The 21,026-nt window shown below is 38.6% G+C and overlaps 1 protein-coding gene across 1 annotated transcript in view; it reads left to right on the top strand.

Moving 5' to 3' along the window:
• Positions 1-4,779: 4,779 nt before the first annotated feature.
• Positions 4,780-21,026, top strand: part of Tshr (thyroid stimulating hormone receptor) — a 133,669-nt gene continuing 117,422 nt past the window's right edge. The window contains exon 1 of the mRNA XM_005321289.4: positions 4,780-5,606. Within this exon, the coding sequence (XP_005321346.1) occupies positions 5,437-5,606 (170 nt within the window). The 5' untranslated portion in view covers positions 4,780-5,436. The remainder of the gene's footprint in view (positions 5,607-21,026) is intronic.

Here is a 21,026-nt window from a genome sequence, read left to right on the forward strand (position 1 = left end):
TAAGAATGATATCTCATGGGCTGTGGCTGTGGCTGTGGCTCAGTGATAGAACGCTTTGCTAGCACATGTGAGGCACGAGGTTTGATCCTCAGCACTGCATAAAAATAAATAAAATAAAGGTATTGTGTCCATCTGCCACTAAGAAAAATATTTTTTTTAAAAAAAGAATGATATCTCATGAGGAGAATTGATGGGGGGACAAAATAAAGTATGTGAAACATGCAGCCCAGTGCTCACAGTGAGTGTTCTTGGACCTATATACTATGATACCCTACTGTGTCAGTTCCATGAACATGGGGACTTGATTCTGTTCTAGATGTTTTGAAGAAAGAATATATCTTACAGCTTGTGATTATTTCCCTTTCAAAACTTAAGTTAGTTTTGTTGATTAAAACCCAAAGACCCTTGGCTAAGATTACACCGGTGAAGCCATCCACTCCAAGATCCAAGGTCATAATTCCACATCTAGTTTCTTGAGCATTCTCATCAGAAATACCTTTGAGCCACACCAAACATTAAATACCTGGAAGGGTGAATCAGTAAAATGTTCTAGGGAACTGGGGTTGTTGTTCAGTGGTATAGTGCTTGGCTATCTGGTGCAATGTTCTGGGTTCAACCTCCAGCACTGCAAAAATGAAATAAAAATACAGAGTTTCTGGAAAGGAGCTAGTCTGAAAGCATTGACATGATCATCATAACTCAACCCTTTTTGAATGGGTAAGAATGGAGAAGGGAACACAGATGTCATGTAAGAAACTGCTACCAGGCATAGTGGTGCATGCCTGTAATCCTATTGGCTCCGGAGGCTGAGGCAGGAGGATAGAAAGGTCAAAGCCAGCTTCAGCACTTTAGCAAGGCCCTAAGCAACTCAGCAAAACCCTGTCTCTTAAAACACACACACACACACACACACACACACACACAGAGAGAGAGAGGCTAGGAGTGTAGTTCAGTGTTTAAGTGCCCCTGGGTTCAGTCACTGGTACCAAAAAAAAAAAAAAAAAAAAGAAAGAAAGAAAAGAAAAACTGTTTCGATGGTTGATAGAAGCAGTGGTATTTCAAGCAGAAGAGTCAGAAGTTGTGATTCGCCAGTACCTTGCAAACCCATACCACTGTGAAATGGCAACGGCAGACAGATTATTTCCATGTGGCATAAAATAAATATCAAGTTTGTCTTCAAATATTTATTTTTCCTCAAATATTTACAAGGCCCTGTGAGATTGCTCAAGTCACAAACCCATGAAACCAGCTCTGCTCTCACAAAAGAGTCAAGGCATATGCCATCAAAGAAAGTATCATGAACAAGCTCAATCCTCCAAAACAAAAGTTTTATGATTAGAAATGTGATATGACACAGAGAATAAGAAGGTCCTTAAATGGCAGGGGGAGCTAGGAGTTTGGGACATAAACACAAAAGTGTAGGGGAATACTCTATGTCCAGAGAAGTCCATGTCCAAGCAAGCAATATTCATAGCTTGTATCTTGCTGTCCCACCCAATAGCATCAGGGGATGATGTGTCTTCAAAAGCACCCTCCATGTTTCCTGGACGTCCCAGCCTAAGTGATGATCACCTGTAACATTAGACTTTGCTTGGTTTCATCCTGCCACGACAGATGGCAAAGCCCCCTTGTACTATCACAAGATAATTATAAGAAGACACCACATAAAACACTGTAGATAAACTAAAAAGGAAATACCCAAATTTTTGATTTGGTGGGAATGAATGAAGCAGTGGTGAAATCTTACTCTCTTAACACCAGCAGAAAAGGATCATAAGTAGTTGTTGACTCTTATAAGTTTTAAAGCTAACTGAAAAGTAAGAGTCAAAAATAAAACATAAGATGTTGCATCTATGGTATTGACCACTATTCAGTTGTCATCTTTAGCTATTCATTCTGTAGAACCATGGTTGATCCCATAATATTCTTTTTCAGTCATACACTTACTATTTACAAGCAGTTATCACATTCATGAGCATCAGTTTTATAACATCGCCATTCAGATGCACACCACTTGCTAATATATGGACTGTGTTAATGGCCCTTCAACAAAAATGGAAAACCTAGCATTCCATAGCCCTTCTCCTTCATTTGTTACATTTAAAAGGATATTTTGTGTGTTTAATGGATCTGAGTACAAACACTTTGCTCTTCATTTAAGCTGATTCATCATCTCAACTTGTGTTTATTTGCTCTGGTTTAAAAGTTATGTAAGAAAATTGCCTTTATGATCATCATAGCCGTTTGTTGAACAGGCTATAAGAACATGTTATCCTGAAAGCTTGTTCCAATTTACTGAATTGAAACTGTTCGTCATAGGATATTTTACTTACATTATGATCTACTAAGCCAATTTATGCTGTCTAAATCTTGGTTTAAAATGGTATAGATTTTAGCACACCACTTCTGTTTCTAGCAAAGATGGAAAAACAGAGACCAGATTTACATTCCCATCAGAATAACAAACAAACAAAAAAAAAAATGTCAGCCATTCATAGCAGGGCCAAGTATGGACAGACATCATAATAAAAAAAAACTGCTTTTACCAAAAAAAAAAGGCAAAACATATGAAATAATGGTTTTCAAGTGGACACAGAAAAAGAATAGTGATCCCATTGAGAGAGGAAACAGATGAGGAAAGCTTCCGACTGCCACAACTTACTGCCTTGAGAAAGTATCCAGGCCAGGGTGCAAGGAGAAGGAGCCCAGGCAGAGCCCAGTGATGCTCTGAATTAAAGAGATGAAGATGAAGGGTTGAAAAAAAATGAAGACAGAACTACAGAAGGGAGAGAGCCAACAAGAGGGAAAACTGCAGAGAACTCCACAAGATCTCCCCTGGAATATGCAACAGAATATTAATAATTATAGATGTGGAAAAAAAAACAGAAGCTAGAGAAATAAGTGTCCGAGGAGATCAGAGGGGAAAGTGCCTGTCATTCAGAACCAAGAAAAGTGACAATACCCATCAGCCAGATTGAAATTCATGATTCATGAAGCATTGGATAGAGTATCTGGAAAGGTCTTCCTTCAGAAATGGGGAAGAATTAGATTGAAGTCTACTCTGTTCCTACTTAAGAAACCTTAAAAATAAGATCAAAAATATCAAACTTTTCCAAAGGAATGTAACTATGTCTTACAACAAAGCTCAAGATATTTAAATGACTGCAAAAGAAATAATCAGGTGTAAAAAGAGATAACATTTACAGTATCTATCTTCCAAACATAGATTATCAGACATGCAAAGAAGCAAAAAAAATGCAAATTGATTTTAACTCGTGATAAAGTCTTAAGAGCAGTCCAGATTAAAGCATTTTATAAAGGAACAATGGAAGCTATAATAGAAGATCCCCCCCTTGTAAGCAATGCAAGTAACAAGAAAATAGAACCATATTTTTAAAGTATTGAAAGGAAAAAAATTGTCACCCTATAATTCTATACCTAGCAATGATATCCTTTTAAAAAGAAGGCAAATCAATACTTTTGCAGACACACAAAAGCTAAAATAATTCATAAACGGCAGATGTACCCTACAGGAAATGTTAATGAAAGTCTGTCAAGTCAAAGGAAAGACACAAGGGAAAATACGGATTACCTCTGGGGAATGAGAAGATCAGAAAGAGTAACTCTGTTATTTGAATCTCTTTAAAAGATCATTGATCTTAACAAAGATAGCAACATTGTATTGTGGGGTTTATAGCCTATGTATACATAAAGTAAAATAAGGGAGGAAAGAATAAATAGAAGCATATTTTATAACATCCTTTTTTCTTGGGGGAGGAGGGTACCAGGGCTTGAACTCAAGGGTATTCAACCACTGAGCCACATCCCCAGTCACACATCCCCTACCTTTATATATATATATATATTATTTAGAGACACAGTGTTCCTGAGTTGCTTAGGGCTTTGCTGTTGAAGAGGCTAGCTTTGAACACAAGATCTTCCCATCTCAGCTTCCAGAGCCACTGGAAGTATAGGTGTGCGGCACCAGTTAGGCCATAAAGACTTTTAAAATGATGCAAAAATGGTGTGATAACAGCACAAACTAGGAATACTCAAATATGCATACAAAATCCTTAAAGCAATAGCAAAGTAATGGCTGAGTTAGCCAAGAAGACACAATGGAATCATAAAGAATTCTGGATTAATCCAGAACGATGCTTTTTGGAAAAGAAGAAGAAGAAGAAGCAGAAGGAGAAGGAGAGGGAGAGGGAGAGGGAGAGGAAAGAAAAAAAGAAAGAGATGAAATTAAGGTAGGAAAATATAAAATGAACAGCAAAATTATGTACGTCAAGCCTAATATTAGTAATGATACCAGATGTAAATGATCTATACAACATAAGTAAAAAGCAATTTCTTATAAAAGGAATCATGCAGTATGTAAGGAGTTGATATTCCTTTTGCACCAACAGAAATTAGCTAAGCAATTGAAGACTTTTAAGAAGGAAATTGGCACAATCTGGTTAATATTTGTAATTAGTCTTTTTTGGCTAATGTGTGAAGAACGATGAGTAGATAGATAATGGTGTATCACGTACATATTCCTTTTGCCCCCTTGGTGAGGGTGGGGTATGAATTAATAACATTTCTAGGAAGACCAGAATTTTCAGATTTCCAGCCAGCCTCAAATGTGTATCCCAGGCTGGAGTGCGATCCATGTGGGGTACCAGGAACGGTTTCGGTCTTTCCCGGTTCTCCCCAGCAGATGGCCCCAGAGCCCGGTTCCTGACTCGCCTGGAGGAGTAGCGAGGCTGCGGGGAAGAGACGGTCGCCTCCTGGAGGATGCTGGCGGCGACTCCTGCGGGAGAGGGCCACTGGCGCGGAGCGATCGGGGTGGGCGCTAGAGTCGGGCGGCCTCGAAGATCAAAGGTCCGCCAGGGCGGTCGCGCGCCCGCTTGGGCTGCACCCGGGGTTGGCCTGGGCGGTGAGCCAGCCCCAGACTCTCAGCAGCGAAGTTGAAGTTCAGCAGCACGGTCCAATCCAAGCTGGCTTTCCCGGGCTAAAGTGCGTGCGGGTGGGTCTGGGCACGGAGAAAGGTGCATTTTACAGAAAAAGTAGGGAGAATGGTTTCTAAAGGAGACTTTGGAGAGAAATAATAGGAAGGAAGGCATTGGGGTGGGTTAGAAAACAGAGGGAATAGCCCGCACCGGTGCCTGGGAACAGACGGAGCGGGCTGCGTGGCTCAAGCCAAAAAAAAAAAAAGTGAAACAAGTAGGCTTGTTTGGGCAGAGAGTTGCCTAGGAAAGCTGAGCACTTGAGAGCCTCTCCTCCCTCTCCAGCCTCCCCTGCGGTGGTGAGGTCACAGCCTCTTGGAGTCCTCCCTCCTCCCACCCCTCTAGCTCCCTGATCTCCCTCTACCTAGGGGAATCGGAGGCGCAAAGGACTGAGAATAAGACGGTAGCTCAGGATGAAAACATAGCCTTGGGGACCGGAGGAAAAATGAGGCTGGAGTCCCTGCTGCAGCTGGTATTGCTGCTTTCCCTGCCCAGGAGTCTGAGGGGCAGGGGGTGTCCATCTCCACCCTGCGAGTGCCACCAGGAGGACGACTTCAAAGTCACCTGCAAGGATATTCACCGCATCCCCAGCCTACCGCCCAGTACACAGACTCTGTGAGTACACGGGAGAGGAAAGGGTAGGATGCAGAGGCCAAAGACACCTGGAAAGGTGGACACTTGGAAGTGCACGAAACAGCTTGAAAACTGGCCAAAGTAGATTGGTATAGTGTGTGTGTGTGTGTGTGTGTGTGTGTGTGTGTGTGTGTGCGTGTGTGTGTGCGTGTGTGTGCGCTCTCGCATGTATCTGTCCCTAAGTAAAAATGTCATCAAGTCACACTTGGAAAGTTATCATTCCTGACACCCTCGTGTTTTAACAAAAGAAAAGGTAACAAAACTCTGGTACGAAATGACTCATTGAGGTGTTCTTTCTAAAATGCTACCTTTATGCACTTCACCTATTCCTATCCCTGACTGAATCTTGGTTTCACTTCCAATATTACTAAGATTAAAAGCAATTCAAGAACAAACTTTGTAAATTTTATCTTGGGTTACAAAAATTGCAAAAAAAAATTTCTCTTTTTAGTTTTTCTAGATAAGAAATTGTCTTAGTTCTGCTGATTTATCAAATAGTTGTCAAAAAATTAATCAGGAACCCATTTAAAAATGTACCCTTCACCCAATATATATAATTCCTTAATGGTGAACTGCCCACCAAGGAGTGCATCTAGAACTCCTCTTTTTGATAGACATGGTAGAAGTGTAAAGCAACGAAATTTCATGAACCGTGTTTTTTTTTTTATCTGAAGATTAAGTTAGAAATTTGGTGGCAACTAAAATCACTCATACAGACACATGCACACACACTCAGGTCCACACACACAATGTTTCTTAACAGAAATTTAAATTAATGATTATTGAAAGGATAACTGTAGTCAACACTAAGGAAAAAGGGCTTTTTAATTGATTTTAAAAAAAGAACAGAAAGAAAGAATGATCAAACAACCTGGACTGGTTACCTAGTTAAAGAAAGAAAATACAGACTACTTTAAAAAAAAAAAGTAGATGGCTGAAAAACAGTTGTACAGTTCTCAAGAATTCAGCTCATAAGAACACTCAACAGTTGATAGTGAATGTTGTAGCCTTGGTACGTACATATTTCTGTGCTTGAAGAGATCCTTGTTTCTTATATCACCTGGATTAATTAGTGCAATAACCTCTAAGCACTTCTTCATTCTCCATGATGCCATTACAGAATAAATTAAGTTCTCATCTTCTTGATGAAACTGCTACATTGGTTCTGTACAGCTTCTAGAATAAAATTATTCTGTTCACACGGTAAGATCTGGCCCAGTATGTCAAACCTCTCTGCTTCTAATTTATCTGACTCCCCACTCCTACTGAGCACAACTTCTAACATATCCCCCCAAAGTTCTCTGCTTACACCAGTGCCCTTGCTCCCCCTCCCATATTCTATCCCCCACCTGAAGTGCCTTCCCCCTTTCTTTGTCTGGCTTGTGTCTATTTAGATTTGGAGTCAGTTCCTTTAAGAAGCTTCTCCTGACCATGATGCCTAGGCTCGGTAAACAACCTTCCTTCTCAATGTTCTGTGCATGAATATGACCCTAGTCCTTATATACTGTGTGCTTTCCTATGACTTTTTCTTTTGGGGAATAAGCCCAGGGGCACTTGACCACTGAGCCACACCCCAGCTTTTTCTATTTTTTATTTTGAGACCAGATCTCACTAAGTTGCTTAGGGCCTCACTAAGAGTTGCCGAGGCTGGCTTTGAACTTGCAATCATCCTGCCTCAGCCTCCAGAGTTGCTGGGATTACAGGTGTGTGCCACTGTGCTTGGCTCCCGTGACTCATCTTTATTCGCGTACCTACCTGTGTAGAAATGAATTCCTCTAACACAGTGACCTTGTCACTCTGCATTCCTCAAACCCTGCAGAGGAACTGAAACTGTTTAGAAGCTCAAACAAAGCTCATATGAATGAGTGAATAAATGAATATGGTGGCCATAGGTTGTCCCCTGGTGGTGGGAAGACCAGAGCAAAAGTTATCAGTGGCAGAATTTCGAGAGTCCTTGGAGAGAGATGTGGCTCTGAGAATGCAAAGGAACTTAGAATCATGTTGAGCGAAACTCCACCACCTGTTGAGAGAAGGACTGTCAGAGAACAAGCCATGGGATAGGAGTCAGGAAACCCTCCTCTCTTCATTCTTTCCTCAAGAAACAGGGTGAGATCCTTTATTTGGAAGATTTCAACTTTTGTTCAGAGTAAAAGAGAAGGTTCAATTAGGTGCTTTCTGATGTCATGATGCTATTGAGTATACTCTGAGGGAAACCACTGAATCACAAAGAGTGATTGGATGAAGACAGCAAGGAGCACGTGACCTTGAGAATACCGGGGACAAGGTACTGCGTTCTGAACAATGAAGACTTCCTGAGACGGGGAAGAGAAAACTAATGAAAAATGTGGGTTAGATGCTCTGATGTTCTCATTTAAACAAGAACTACAACCATCTGTGACAGCAGCAAAGTGATTTTTTTTTAATCTTTTGGGGGCAGTAGAACTCTTCCGTCAAAGGAAAGACTATGGGAGAAGTCGAATAGGTAAAGCTAATGGTTGTGCTTGTGCTTATTTATGTGGGGCCCTGTTCTCAGCACTTTGCATCAATTTACCCATTGAGTCCTCACAAAAATCCAAGTAAGTAGGTGATTTTATTATCCTCGTTTATAAAATGGGATCATTGAGGCACACTTGCACACACACACACACACACACACACACACACACACACACACTCGTGTCACTCAGCTTGTAAACGGTGGAGACAGGATTTGAAATATCATATTGAACTACAAAGGCTGCCATCAGGTGCACGTGGGTCTTGCCCTGCCAGCTTTCCCCCAGGATGGTCATGAGGTTTTAGAGAAAAAAGTTTGAAAACCAGTGATGTCCAATAAAACACATTTAACCTTGAGGGACGTTGGCCAGAGAACTATGCAAGAACTCAGAAATTAGGAGGTTGGGGGAAAGGAAAGAAGGGAGAGGAAATGAGAGAGAGGGTTGAAGAGAGGGAGGAAGGAAGGGAGGGAGAGAAAACCCACCTTTTAAGTTCTAGGAGGCATTCCCTGAGGCACCAGACCATATTTTTGCCATTAATAAATAAATAACTTGTTCAAGGAAGCAATCCCTTTTCTGAAGCTACTTAAATTAAAACATCCATTGCTGAGGGATGTTTTCTGACCAGAGCTATGGGGTATTGTTCTGATGTACCTCTTTTTTGAAGTTTTTGAAGATCCTGCACTGATTTAAATGGAAGGACTTGTGCTCTTGCAGTTACTTGCCTTATTTCTGTATCCTTTATCCAGATGCTATAGAATCATTGCTTAGCCATTTTACAAATTACCATGGTGCTGAGAACAATTTTTCCTAAGCCTTAACTTCCACCCATATTTCATGGTGTTGAAAGGTACTACACAGGCCTCAGCTCTCTGTGCTACCCATACCCCTGGCCCATGATGTCTGGGAGACAGTTACACTGTTTGTGTCTCTTACTGAAGAGGTAGTTCTGAGTCTTTTCCTCACCTGTGTCCTCCAGTGGTCATGAGACAGTGACTTTAATAGGGCCGGGGTGCCAGGGGGTGGGGGGGGGTGAGGAGAGGGAGAGCTACTACCCCCACTCCCCAGTGGAACATTCAACAATCTCTGATATGCAGAAAGTCTGAAAAAAATTGACTCTCCCCAATTGGGAATTAGTGATTTAAGGTAATTTAAATGAAGCAAAAGAATAAAATTATAAACTTAAATTTGGGGGCTGAGGTATAATGTAGGTCAGTAACAGAGGCTCTGAATTTGAGTCCCAGTACTGAAAAAAAATTAATTTTGGAATATAATTATAGATTATAATGATCTGAAAATGAAGCTTGGCATGACTGATCCATCAATCTCTCGTATTCAGAAAGTTGACCTTTTTTTTTGTACCTCTATGTATAAGAGGACCATCCTTCTCTGAATGAGACATTGATAGTCATTCTGGATTTGTGTGGATTGTTCCTCCAGAAAGTGCCAACTTGCCTTGCCTTGTCCCTTTAACCTACCCACTTGCAGTTTCATCGTGGCAGTAATTGCCATCTCTCCTTCCTCCAGCCCCCACCACTGTTCAGGGTCTTAAGATTCAATGCAGTAAATGGTTTTTCCACCACACACGTGTTTCTCTTCAGAAATGTTTCTGAAGGAAGGGCTGTCTCTGGTTTTCAGGTTGTTTTTAGTCGTTTGCATGCTGCATCTGCACACTATCCCAGTGTTTTCTAAACTAGATAATCATTCATCATCTTTGGGATTTTTGCCCTGTGTACCATCTGTGCTACTATTTCCTCAGTATATTTTAAGTAGACCACTTTTTTAACTGAAAGAAATTTATTTAGGAAAGTATACATCGCTGCTATAAATGCAAAATTATCATGACTTATTTAAGTGAGAGGTAAACAGAAAACTGAGTATAACAAAAACAAAAATGTAATGAAATTCTAGGCATAAGTTATTGTCTGTGAATGCTGTGAATACAAGGCTCCCTTCTCTTTGCAAAGAGAAAGAGTAGGAAGTGTTGAGAAGCATTAAACAGATCCAACCCTACTCTGTGTCCTTGATAGTATCAGAAGGACTGAAAGACAATAGAAAAAGGAATCACTTTTTCACTGTGTGATTCAATATTATTTCACGCTATGTAAGCTAATCTCATATATCTTCAAATCATCCCTGTTCCCCATATTTCAAAATGGTTTTAGTAACAATCAGTGGTCATAAACTGAATAACAATCGGTTTCTAACCTAAAAAAAGGTTCTCTATGCCAAGACAACACAGCCCAATAAAATAGAAAGAAAGAAAGATAGAATCCATCTTGCACCATGTAATGACATATCAGTTAATGACAAACCACATATACAATAATGTATACGTAGTATAGCCTAGCTGTGGAATGGGCTATACAAACCAACATCCAGGTTTTTATAAACATATTCTATGATATATCACCACCATTAAGTGATGCAGAACTCTATATAAAAATAAAATTTAAAAAAATATGTGTAACCCCAGTGGTACACACCTATAATCCCAGCAGCTTGGGAGTCTGAGGCAAGAGGATTGCAAGTTCAGATCCAGCCTCAGCAACTTAACAAGGCCCTAAAACAACTTAAGGCGACATTGTTTTTAAATAAGATAGTAAAAAGAGATAGGGATGTGGCTCAGGCTCAGTGGGTAAGCACCCCTGGGTTTAATCGCCAGTACTATATATATATATATATATATATATGCATATATTATTTATATATTACATTTTAATGTATATGTAGCATATATTTCAGTTAAGATTTTCTATAGTAACAGATAACCCATTCTGTCCAGTTAAGAAGGAAAGAAATATTTAAAAGAATGATATAATTTACATGTTATATAATTTTATTGTCTGTTAACATCTTTATCCCAAGTGAATAAATCAACTCCTTTAGCTTTCAGGTCCTTTTCAGAATTCCTTACAGCTCTTGAAACTCTTCTTTCCCATTCTTTTAGAACAAGGCTTTCAAAATAGGCCAGGGTCCATAGCCTGCAAGGAGTTAGAGCCACAGCTAATGATCTGGTTAGGACAGTTTTTTAACCACAGCCACTGAACATCTGAGGTCCTATAACTGTTGGCTCTATATTGCCACCAATATTTTCTCAACTGTCCCTGACTCTCTTTGTTTGTTTTCAGTACTGGGGATTAAATCCAGAGGTTCTCTACTACTGAGTTACACCCTCAGCTCTTTTATTGTATTTTGAGACAGGGTCTTGTTAATTTGCTGAGACTGGCCTTGAACTTGCCATACCCTGTCTTCACCTCTCTGAGAGGTATACACTACCACACCAAGCCTGTCCCTGCCTATTTGAGTCAGAGAGTGTTATCCTATATGGAGGATCTTATTGGTATAAAGGTAACTGCCTTGTCCTAGCTGCTAGAGGAGGAGGTCTGGGAGAGGCATGCAATGTGGAATTCCCACCAAAGAGGGGCCATATGCCCTCAACATCACTTATCACTTCCTTCATTCTGCTTTGGGTGTATCCAAGACACTGTGTTGAGTGCTGGATTGGATGAAGGGCACTACCAACACTCTCCTCTAGGATCTTCTAGTATAGTGCAGAAGCTAACGATTAGTCAGATAGCCACATAAACATGTAATTACGGTTGTGCAAGTGTGCTGAGTGTTCTTGGCAGGGGTGGGGGTCTAACTTACGTAAACTAAAGTTCAGGGAAGGCTTTAAGCCTGAAGAACTGGTAGGAGTATGAAGAATTGCAGGGGCAAGGGCATAGAGTGGGAAAGATGGGTTTCAAGAACCAGTGAGCAATAAAATTGGTTACTATTCCCTTTATAACGCAGCATAGGGAGGGGGTGGGTAAATGTCTTTATAAACTAATATCTAAATTAAAGTAATGAATGCAAAACCTGGGTTTTTCTTGAGTTTTCCATATATAGTAGTATACCAAGACTCCTAGGGGATGCCTGACAGTCTATGTATACTGTTATATGTTTTTCCTATGCATACATTCTTGATATAAAGTTAATTTATGAATAAGGTAAATTAAGAGATTAGCAACAATAAATAATAATAAAATGGAACAATAGTAACAATGTACTGTAATAAAAGGTGTGTGCATATGGCCTCTGTCTCAAAAGAATCAAGATAAATAGTAATGTCTTTGAACCAAAATTGATTCCAGATACCTGTAACCATAGAAAGTAAAAATGTGGATAAAGAGGGACCATTGTATATTGTTGAATTTGTAAGTCTAATTAATTACAACCATTACTTTAAGGGGTATTATTTAATAATACTTTCATGAGTTATTTAATATATTATTGAATCAAATAATTTAAATAAATAAAAAGTTTGTTTTGTACTTGAATGTTTGACAAAAGTTTCCCAATACTTAGGAAATTCTAGAGAATCTACTAAATTAGACCTTACAAGTGCCAAGAATCCCGCATTTTTAGATATCTCAATACTATTTGTAGGGACAGGAGAGGAGAAAGTACCTTGTCTGGAGTGAGACCATTTGGGTCGAATGCCTTGCTTTCTGTCCTTGGTATGCTCTTGGGAATATTTATCTAAATTCTCTGCACCTTGGAATCTTCACTCATAAAATAAGAATAATAATATTACCTGCCTTATCAGATTGATAGGAGATGTAGATGAATTACTACTGTTAAATGATAGTTTTCAGAGCAAGGTAAAATCATAACTTTCATACTGCCACAAGTTGAACACAGGTTAAATATTTTAATTGACTCATTGCTGAGAATATATTAGTTTCCTAAGGCTGTCATAACACAGCACCACAAACCAGGTGCCCTTAAACAGTAGAAATTTGACTCTGTTGTAGTTCTGGAAGCTGAAAGTCAGGAATCAAAGTGTCAGCAGGACCAAGCTTCCTCTGAAAGCTCAAGGAAAGAATCCTCCATGACTCTTCCTAGCTTCCCAGGGCCGCCAGCAGTCTTTGCTGCTCCGTGTATTACTTCAATCACTAGCTTTAGAGCCCACCCCCATCTAGTATGGTCTCAACTTAATTAAATACATCTACAAAACACTATTTCCAAATGCAGTCACATTCTGTGGTTCCAGCTAGATGTGAATATGGCGGGGTGGGGGTGAGACACTATTTGACCCATTATAATGAGGAAACAGGGAAGATATTACCATCTGTTTAAAGGAGAATCCACAAAAACGACATATTTGTAGATCAGGAATATCATCACTTTCTAATATACATCACAATTTGTTTATTTTTATGCTTTCTTACTTATGTTTTTTTCCCTTTAAGCAAAAAACAAGCTTTTTATTTTGTTTTGGTGTGCATTTTTTCATTCAGCTGCATCCCAAGTGCCTAAAAAGAGCTTGGTATGATAGGCAGTCAATAAATATTTGCTTAACAGAGGAGTGAATGAACGCAGGAATGAAGGAATGGTTCTGGAGGCTCTTTAATGTCATTTTATTGGGTCTTTCCTGGCTTTTTATGATTCTTTTTCAAAGCCTTTGTGTTTTAGTGCTATGTTCTAGTGGATGGAATTTTGCCTATATTTCATTTTTTTCCTGCTTATTTGGGCCACCAATTTTTCAGATACTGAAATAACAGCTGATGGGGTTACACATCTCGCTCCTCTTGTCTGGCCCTATGTTGAGACTGCTAAAGCCATGTTATAGACACTATTTTGGATAGTTACCTCAAAAAAATATTAACTTCACCAGGACTTCTAAACTTTTCAAATGTAATATTCCTAACTAAGTAATAGGTGAGAAACTTTCAGTGTATCAGGGAATCTCCTGAAGTAAGCAAAAAAATTCCTTCAGAATTTCTAGTTTTATTATTTAAATTTAATTTCCAAAACATTATGGTCATTTTAATTCTTATTCATCACATAGGTATCTTGGAGTATTTCCTTGTACTTTCATGGTAATGTAATAACTCATTTGAATATCCCAGAAACTCCACTTGAATGTCCAGAAGAGCAGGCACGGTAGGGCTTTGAAGTAATTTGGGGTACAGTATTATATGAACATAAGAGTCCAACCTCAAGGATCAGACCAACTCTACTGAAGCTATGCCATTTAGTCATTATCTCAGAGACCTGGATCCACAATGCCTGGATATTTTCATCTGTATGAACAAACCCTGGCGAAGTTGGAGTCTGAGTCTATTTTCTTAGATGACCTCTGATAAAGCAGCAAGTGTAAAAAACTAATTAACAATGCTCAAAATATATTGCTCATGAATTAATCCCATCAGAACATACTGGCACACTTACCAAAAGAGTTATTTTGTTCTGTCCAGATCTGAGAAATTGTTACCTTGAATTAATATCTTTGATTATTATAATGTTTTCTCATTGTACAGTTAAGTTGGTTAGCCTTCAGATTAAAGTTTATTAGCTAAAGGTTCAGAGGCTTCCAGAAATTCATGGTTGTGCTTCTGGGAATCTGTGATTTTTTTTTTTTTTAAAGAGAGAGTGAGAGTGGGAGAGATAGAATTTTAGTATTTATTTATTTATTTTAGTTTTTAGTTTTTCTTTGTTTGTATGTGGTGCTGAGGATGGAACCCGGGCCACACGCATGCCAGGTAAGCGAGTTACCGCTTGAGCCACATCCCCAGCCTGAATCTGTGATTATTGAAAACCTGGACTTACACTTCTTAGATTTCCAAAAGTATCTTGGGCCCCCTAAGAATTAAAGAAATTCTGCTTTGGAATAATTTGGCATTTTTATGTAACCATAAGTGTGCGTTTGGTATTCACTATGGCTCAATCTATTTTATTATAAAGAATACAAAACACTTTAAAAAAACAAACAAAAACTGCCTTGCCTTTGAATATGATGGCTTTCCTTCTAAATATATTATTATGATGATTATTTTATTTGTGCCTCACACATAGCCTGTCCTTTGAGGATTCTTTATACACAAAAGTTCACTAAATGTGGTCGTTCTTCAAGTCAATACTTTAAAAACATACTTTACAAATGTCTGATGTGTCATATCTGACATTAAGTCCCTTCACAGAGTTTCTTTTTTTAATCAAACTAATCAACATACTTAATTACTCTTTGCCTTTCATGATTGCTATTAAAAAATAGTGGAAAAAAATTTTAAGAATGGGCAAAATTGTCCCAATTTGTTCAAAATTATAGATTAGATTTTAAAGTGTCCCATTTAGATGTCAGATTCTACTTATTTCACTTCAGTTCTGTATGAAATAGTAAGAACATTTAGGACAACATTCAATGCAAAATGTTTTTTTTTTTTTAAGTTACAAAGCAGGCACTTGTAATTTTTTAGACATCTGGTATATTGTTCCCTTACATGTGGTGACATCCATATATGCCCTGGATTTTTCTGGCATAGTTCTATTGAAAACATTTTGCTATTCAGAAAATGCCAGAAATTCAAATATTTCATCATCATCTTAAAATAAACTTGCCACATCATTTATGCACCTGGAAAGAGCTCCCTTGTGTCCAAGCTTTTCTCTCAGGAAACATGATTTCTCTGTTTTCATTATACATTGAGGTTTTGGCTTTTATTTTGCAGACATTGGCTTGATTTTACCCTTGCCCAAGTGTTATAATTACTCAACTCTGGAGAGGGAAATGAAATCGCCTCTTTTCAGGTGCTATCACATCATATTTTGTTATTTTAATCTTTTTGGGAGCTGAGAAGTTAGAAGTCTAACTTTGGGGAAAGACTCATGTAGGATCTGAGGACAGGTAGACCTAGGGCCTGTCCAGTGACAAGATCTTCAGCAGGCTTGATGACTGCAGTATTTCTGCCTTAAGGTCCTTTTTAATTATTTCTGGGTTCATGGACATGGTCCAAATATTCAACATAACCAGAAATTCTACCTCTAAATACTAGTATTTCATTGTAGTTTTTCTTCCTTTCCACTTAATTTTTTCAATAAATATTTCATATGGCAGTACTATTCTAGGCATTGGAGACATATGCTAAATTACTTCATTGACTTTATATTATAGTAGCGGGAAATAGCCAGCATTAAAAAAAAAAAAAGTAGAACACAAAGATCAACAGATGGCAAAATGAATAAATAAATAAGTAAGTAAGTAAATAAATAAATAAATAAATAACTGATATCTGGTGGAAGAAAATTGTGCATAAATACAAAAGTACTGAGGCAAAAGAGACATGGAAGAAACAGGCATAGTGTGTTAAGAAGCAAGAAGGAAAGAAATGTAGCTAGAATAGAAAAAGTAGTAGGAAATAAGGTCAGAGTAGTTATAAAGGGACAGATCCATCTATCTATCTATCTATGGATCCATACATATATCACTATATATAATGATCTAACATACATAGTAGTGTGTGTGTGTACACACACGCACACACACCCCCACACACACACTTTCCTGAATAAAAAGCTAAAAAGCTCTTAAGGATTTTGAGTCCCTCCTGCAGATATGCAAAGATCTGACTTACATTTTACTAAGGATCCCCACTCCTACTATGTTTGTTAATCAAGTAAGAGACATGGGGCCTGAACCATCTTACTAACAGGAGAGGTGATGAGAAACGTTTGAATCCTGGATTTATTTTGAAGATAAATCCATCAGCATTTCCTAAGACTGTGGAGTCTGAGGAAAAGACAAGAGTTAGTAATGTCTTAGCCTGGATTCTTCTGAAAGGAGAGCCTGCTCAGAAATCCTCCATGGGAAATTTGATTCTAGGGAGCAGAACTATGGGATGGACAAATGAAGCAGGGCAAGAGGAACAGTTTGTCGCTACTAGGAACAAATGGTTGCTGGATCTTATAAGACCACCTGAGAATTCAGATAAGTATCTCAAGATTCTGGTTCTAGGAGGGAGGAAAGGAAAACCATATCCCCCAGTTCCTGTCCCTAGGGGTCAGGATGTCAATTCTATCAACCTTTCAGGTTCCTTGTGCATGGATGATAAAATAATTCCTGAGAACTAACAGAAAAGCCCCAGTGTGACAGGTGAGAGGCATATGGTGCTTGGCTGAGGTATAGTGCTATCAAGTTGAGGCTTGTGAACCCACCACCGTGTGGTGGCTAGGCTAGGAGAAAGGTCGGGCTGAGAGGATCTACAGTGAGGTACAGAGGTGTTCAAAGTAGTTCAGCCTTTACACGATTTCTCATTTGCCCAAGTTTCCTACATATCTGGCTCCCACACTAAAATGTAGGCCCTCTGTTTCTGTAAGAATGATGTTGTCCTTACTTCTTTCCTGTGTGAGAGGACAATGCAAATCCAGTTTGCTACAGAGCTCCTTTTAAGACACAATCATTGCAAAGGTATAATATGAAAGTTGTCACAATATTTATCTATTATGAATGATTGATCCAAGTTGCTTTTGTTACATTTTAACAATTTTAGTTATGACTTGAATTACATTTCTTTTTTTGTACTGCATTTAAAAACCTATCACTAGGGCTGGGGCTGGGGCTCAGTGGTAGAGGCACTGGGTTCTATCCTCAGCACCACATAAAAATAAATAAATAAAGACATTGTGTCCATCTATAACTAAAAAAAATATTTTTTTAAAAAAACCTATCACTATTATGTTGTTTTCTTTTGTTCAGTTAATTATATTGTGTCAACTCTAGAGCCATACCATGTGTTTTCATGTATAGTATCTCATTAAGCCCTCAAAGTAGCTCTGGAAGGTACATGTCTGACTCTATAATTTATAAGGGGAAATGAAACCTAAAAATATCAGCTTCCTTTCTCTTATGTTACTTATCACTAATAAGTGAAAGAATCAGAATTCAAACTCAAATCTCCTGACTCTAAATCCTAGTCTTTCTGTATTATGTCATAGCTATCTTTCTAACTATGACGTCTCCTCTTCTCTCTTCCTCTTTCTTTCTCTCTCCCTTCCTTCTTTCTCAGTTGTAAAATTCACATGACACAAAGTCGATCACTTTTTAAAAATTTTTATTGGCACATAATAGTTATACAGACCCCTGGTCTGGTCACATTTAATTGTAATCACAGAGTGGGATTTTGTACATTCACAATATTGTATAACCTTCACCTCCATCTAGTTTCAAAAGGAAACTATTGAAAAATGTTTGATATTTTCATCATCTCAAAAGGAGACCCTGTACTGATTAAATAAGTTTTCCCCATTCCCTGCTTTGCCCCTGGCAACCACTAATCTACTTTCTGTCTCTATGTTCTTTTACCTATTGAAGACATTTTATATAAACAGAATCAAACAATAGGTGCCCCTTGGGTCTTGCTTCTTCCACTGAGCATAACATTTTCAAGTGTCATAACATTGTAGAGACAGAGTGGGAGCAATCAGACAAGTGGTCTGATGGAAAAACATGTGAACAAGGCCAGGCTAATGCTCCCACCACTTTTCATGCCGTTTCACTATTAACATCCTGGTGTGGAGAGCAGCCCCTCTCTGTCTCAATGCCTTGCATCTTGGAAATGAAAATTGGGGCACAGAATTCATCCATGCTTATTTTCAGAGGCTTGGAGTACAAAACTGCTTGCCTATGTCAAAAAGTTTTGAATGCCTATCTTGTGAAGGAGAGTATTTGGGGCCAGTTGGCTGAGAAACACCATACATTTATCCCTCTATGTTTCATGGCAATCTTAGGCAACACATCTAGAAAGAGATGACCCAGTAGCAATGCATGCACCATCATTTGTAATTCTTATGAGTCAACAGTCAAGCAAAGGGCTTTTCTTTGTTGCAGGGAAACTGGGAACAACTCAAATAGTATACCATTTCCATGGCTGTTTTTCATAACAATATTGGCTTCTTTACCTTATATTGTATCTCCATTAAAAAGTTAGCCAATATCCTAAGAAAGAAAATTTGCCAAGAATTAAAAAAAAAAGGTTTACATGAGAGAAATAAATTATTCTTCCCCTAATTTATCAGTGCTTTTCTCTCAGGTATTCCTCCGTCACCCACTTTGATCTTAGAGACAGAAAAGATGTGGTCAAATTCTCATCTCCCCCAGACTCCCTGTGTGGAAGACTCTACTTGCTCAACTCATAGGATAAACAAACTAGCAAGAACTATGAGATCTGCTATATCCATATCATCATGTGGTTATGAGGAACTTAGTACTGGGAGTATGTACACAGAATACCTGGTAAAGAAGTATATTTCTTGGGTACAAGTTAGCAGTTGTCACCACTGCAGTGGTAAGTCTGAGATTGTGTGAGATCTCTTTTATATCAATTTATATCTCTAGGCAGAGACCATTAATAAGCCCTATGGCATCAGTTGTACAGCTTTAATAAGGAGAAAAAACACTTGTCCATTTTGCAAAAGGAACATGGTAAAGATATCTTAAGAGTTCTTTTCCTCTTTCAGAGATATTTGTCTCCTGGAATTGCTCTTAGTAGGATAAAGTAACCAAGATTCTGATGTGTGTGTGTGTGTGTGTGTGTGTGTGTGTATGTGTGTGTGTGTGTGTGTGTGTGTGTGATCCTATCCCAATGGGGCCCATAAATCTGTAAGAAGAATTTATCTGTTCTGTTTCATAGCTTGACTAAAAACTCTGTTAGTATTTCCAAATCTCCAGTTGCCCATATTTAATGCTTGGAGGGCCTTCTTATGTAGCATAACCAAATTGCCATTTCACAACCATCCTCAATCCCTGGAAATGAAAACAACAAAACCAGAAGCTCTGAAATGTGCTCTACATAGCATGAAAGAATCCATCAATCTCTGTCTGCTTCAGTGCTGGGTGATAACAGAGGTCTGATGAACTTAAGAAGGATTCCTTTTACTCATAAGAAACTTGGCACTTTATAGAAACTTATGTATATCATGTCTGAAAATACAGGGTGGCCTGGAGAGTCTCTGCTTTCTCTATATATTATATCCAGTATATTCATTATCAACAACAGCAAAATAGGGAGGGAACTATCTTGCATAAAAGCTATGTCAGCTAAAAATCATGGAGAAGAGCAGAGGACTAAAGTTGCCCACCTCATAGGGCAACTAATCTATGACTATAGTAAAGCACTAAAGAGTGGTAGGTAGAAATGGAAATCATATCAGGAGACCTTCAATAAGTCATGAACATTTTAGCAAGGAACTTAATCATCCTGTGTCTTACCTATTCTATCTCTTACATGAAAACTTTATAAGATGGCTCTGTTCTATGGTAGAGGACTTCTGGGAAGACCAAGGAAGTTCTTCAAGTGCATAAGGATCTTTTTGTTATTCAGGGTCAACCTTTTTCATTTAGCAGAGTAAGAATATGGGAGACTATAACTTATAAAATATGGGGGGAAACACTGATTTAAGGAAGTATTTGAGGGAATTATACTATAAAGATGAAGCAATAAAAGCTAAATATTTAACTTGGAATCCCATACACTTATCCTTTCTTCTTTCATTCTTGTAACAATCCCTCTGTGTGCATTCATGTTCTTTTGATTTTATCCTACTTTGATTTTCTTCCTCTCTTTCCTAAGATCCTTTCCACTGCTGTCTAAACAATTCAAATGTCTTTCCCCTAAACAAAATGTTTTTCCTCCATAATTTCCATATCAGGGTTCACTTACCACTTCTACTTCCCTTCCTCCTTCCCTCCCTTCATAGCAAAATATCTTCAACTTGCTTTTTTGATGTTTTGACTTCCCATTCACCCTTTGGCTTAGTGCAATCTGGCTTTTACCCTCATTACTCAATTGACCAAAATCACTGGCAACTGTCATTGCAAAATGTCCAGAGACATTTTTAGATTCTTTCCTGAGTCAGATGCTTTTTGTCTTTTGTCCCTGCTAATGGCTTCTCCTGGTCTCCTCCATATCATACTTCTTGACTGCCTGTGCCTCAGTGTGGGTCTTCTAATGGGCCCAGGAGGCAGGGCTACTGCTGCACATTGAGGACAATGCTGAGCTGGTTAGGTATGCTAAACCTACTCCTTGCAGCTCAACAGTAAGTGCATTGCTGAATGGAGTGCTCACCTTCGTTTACTCCTAGCACT

Source organism: Ictidomys tridecemlineatus, chromosome 5 (genome assembly GCF_052094955.1).
Source record: "Ictidomys tridecemlineatus isolate mIctTri1 chromosome 5, mIctTri1.hap1, whole genome shotgun sequence".
Taxonomy (NCBI): Eukaryota; Metazoa; Chordata; class Mammalia; order Rodentia; family Sciuridae; genus Ictidomys; species Ictidomys tridecemlineatus.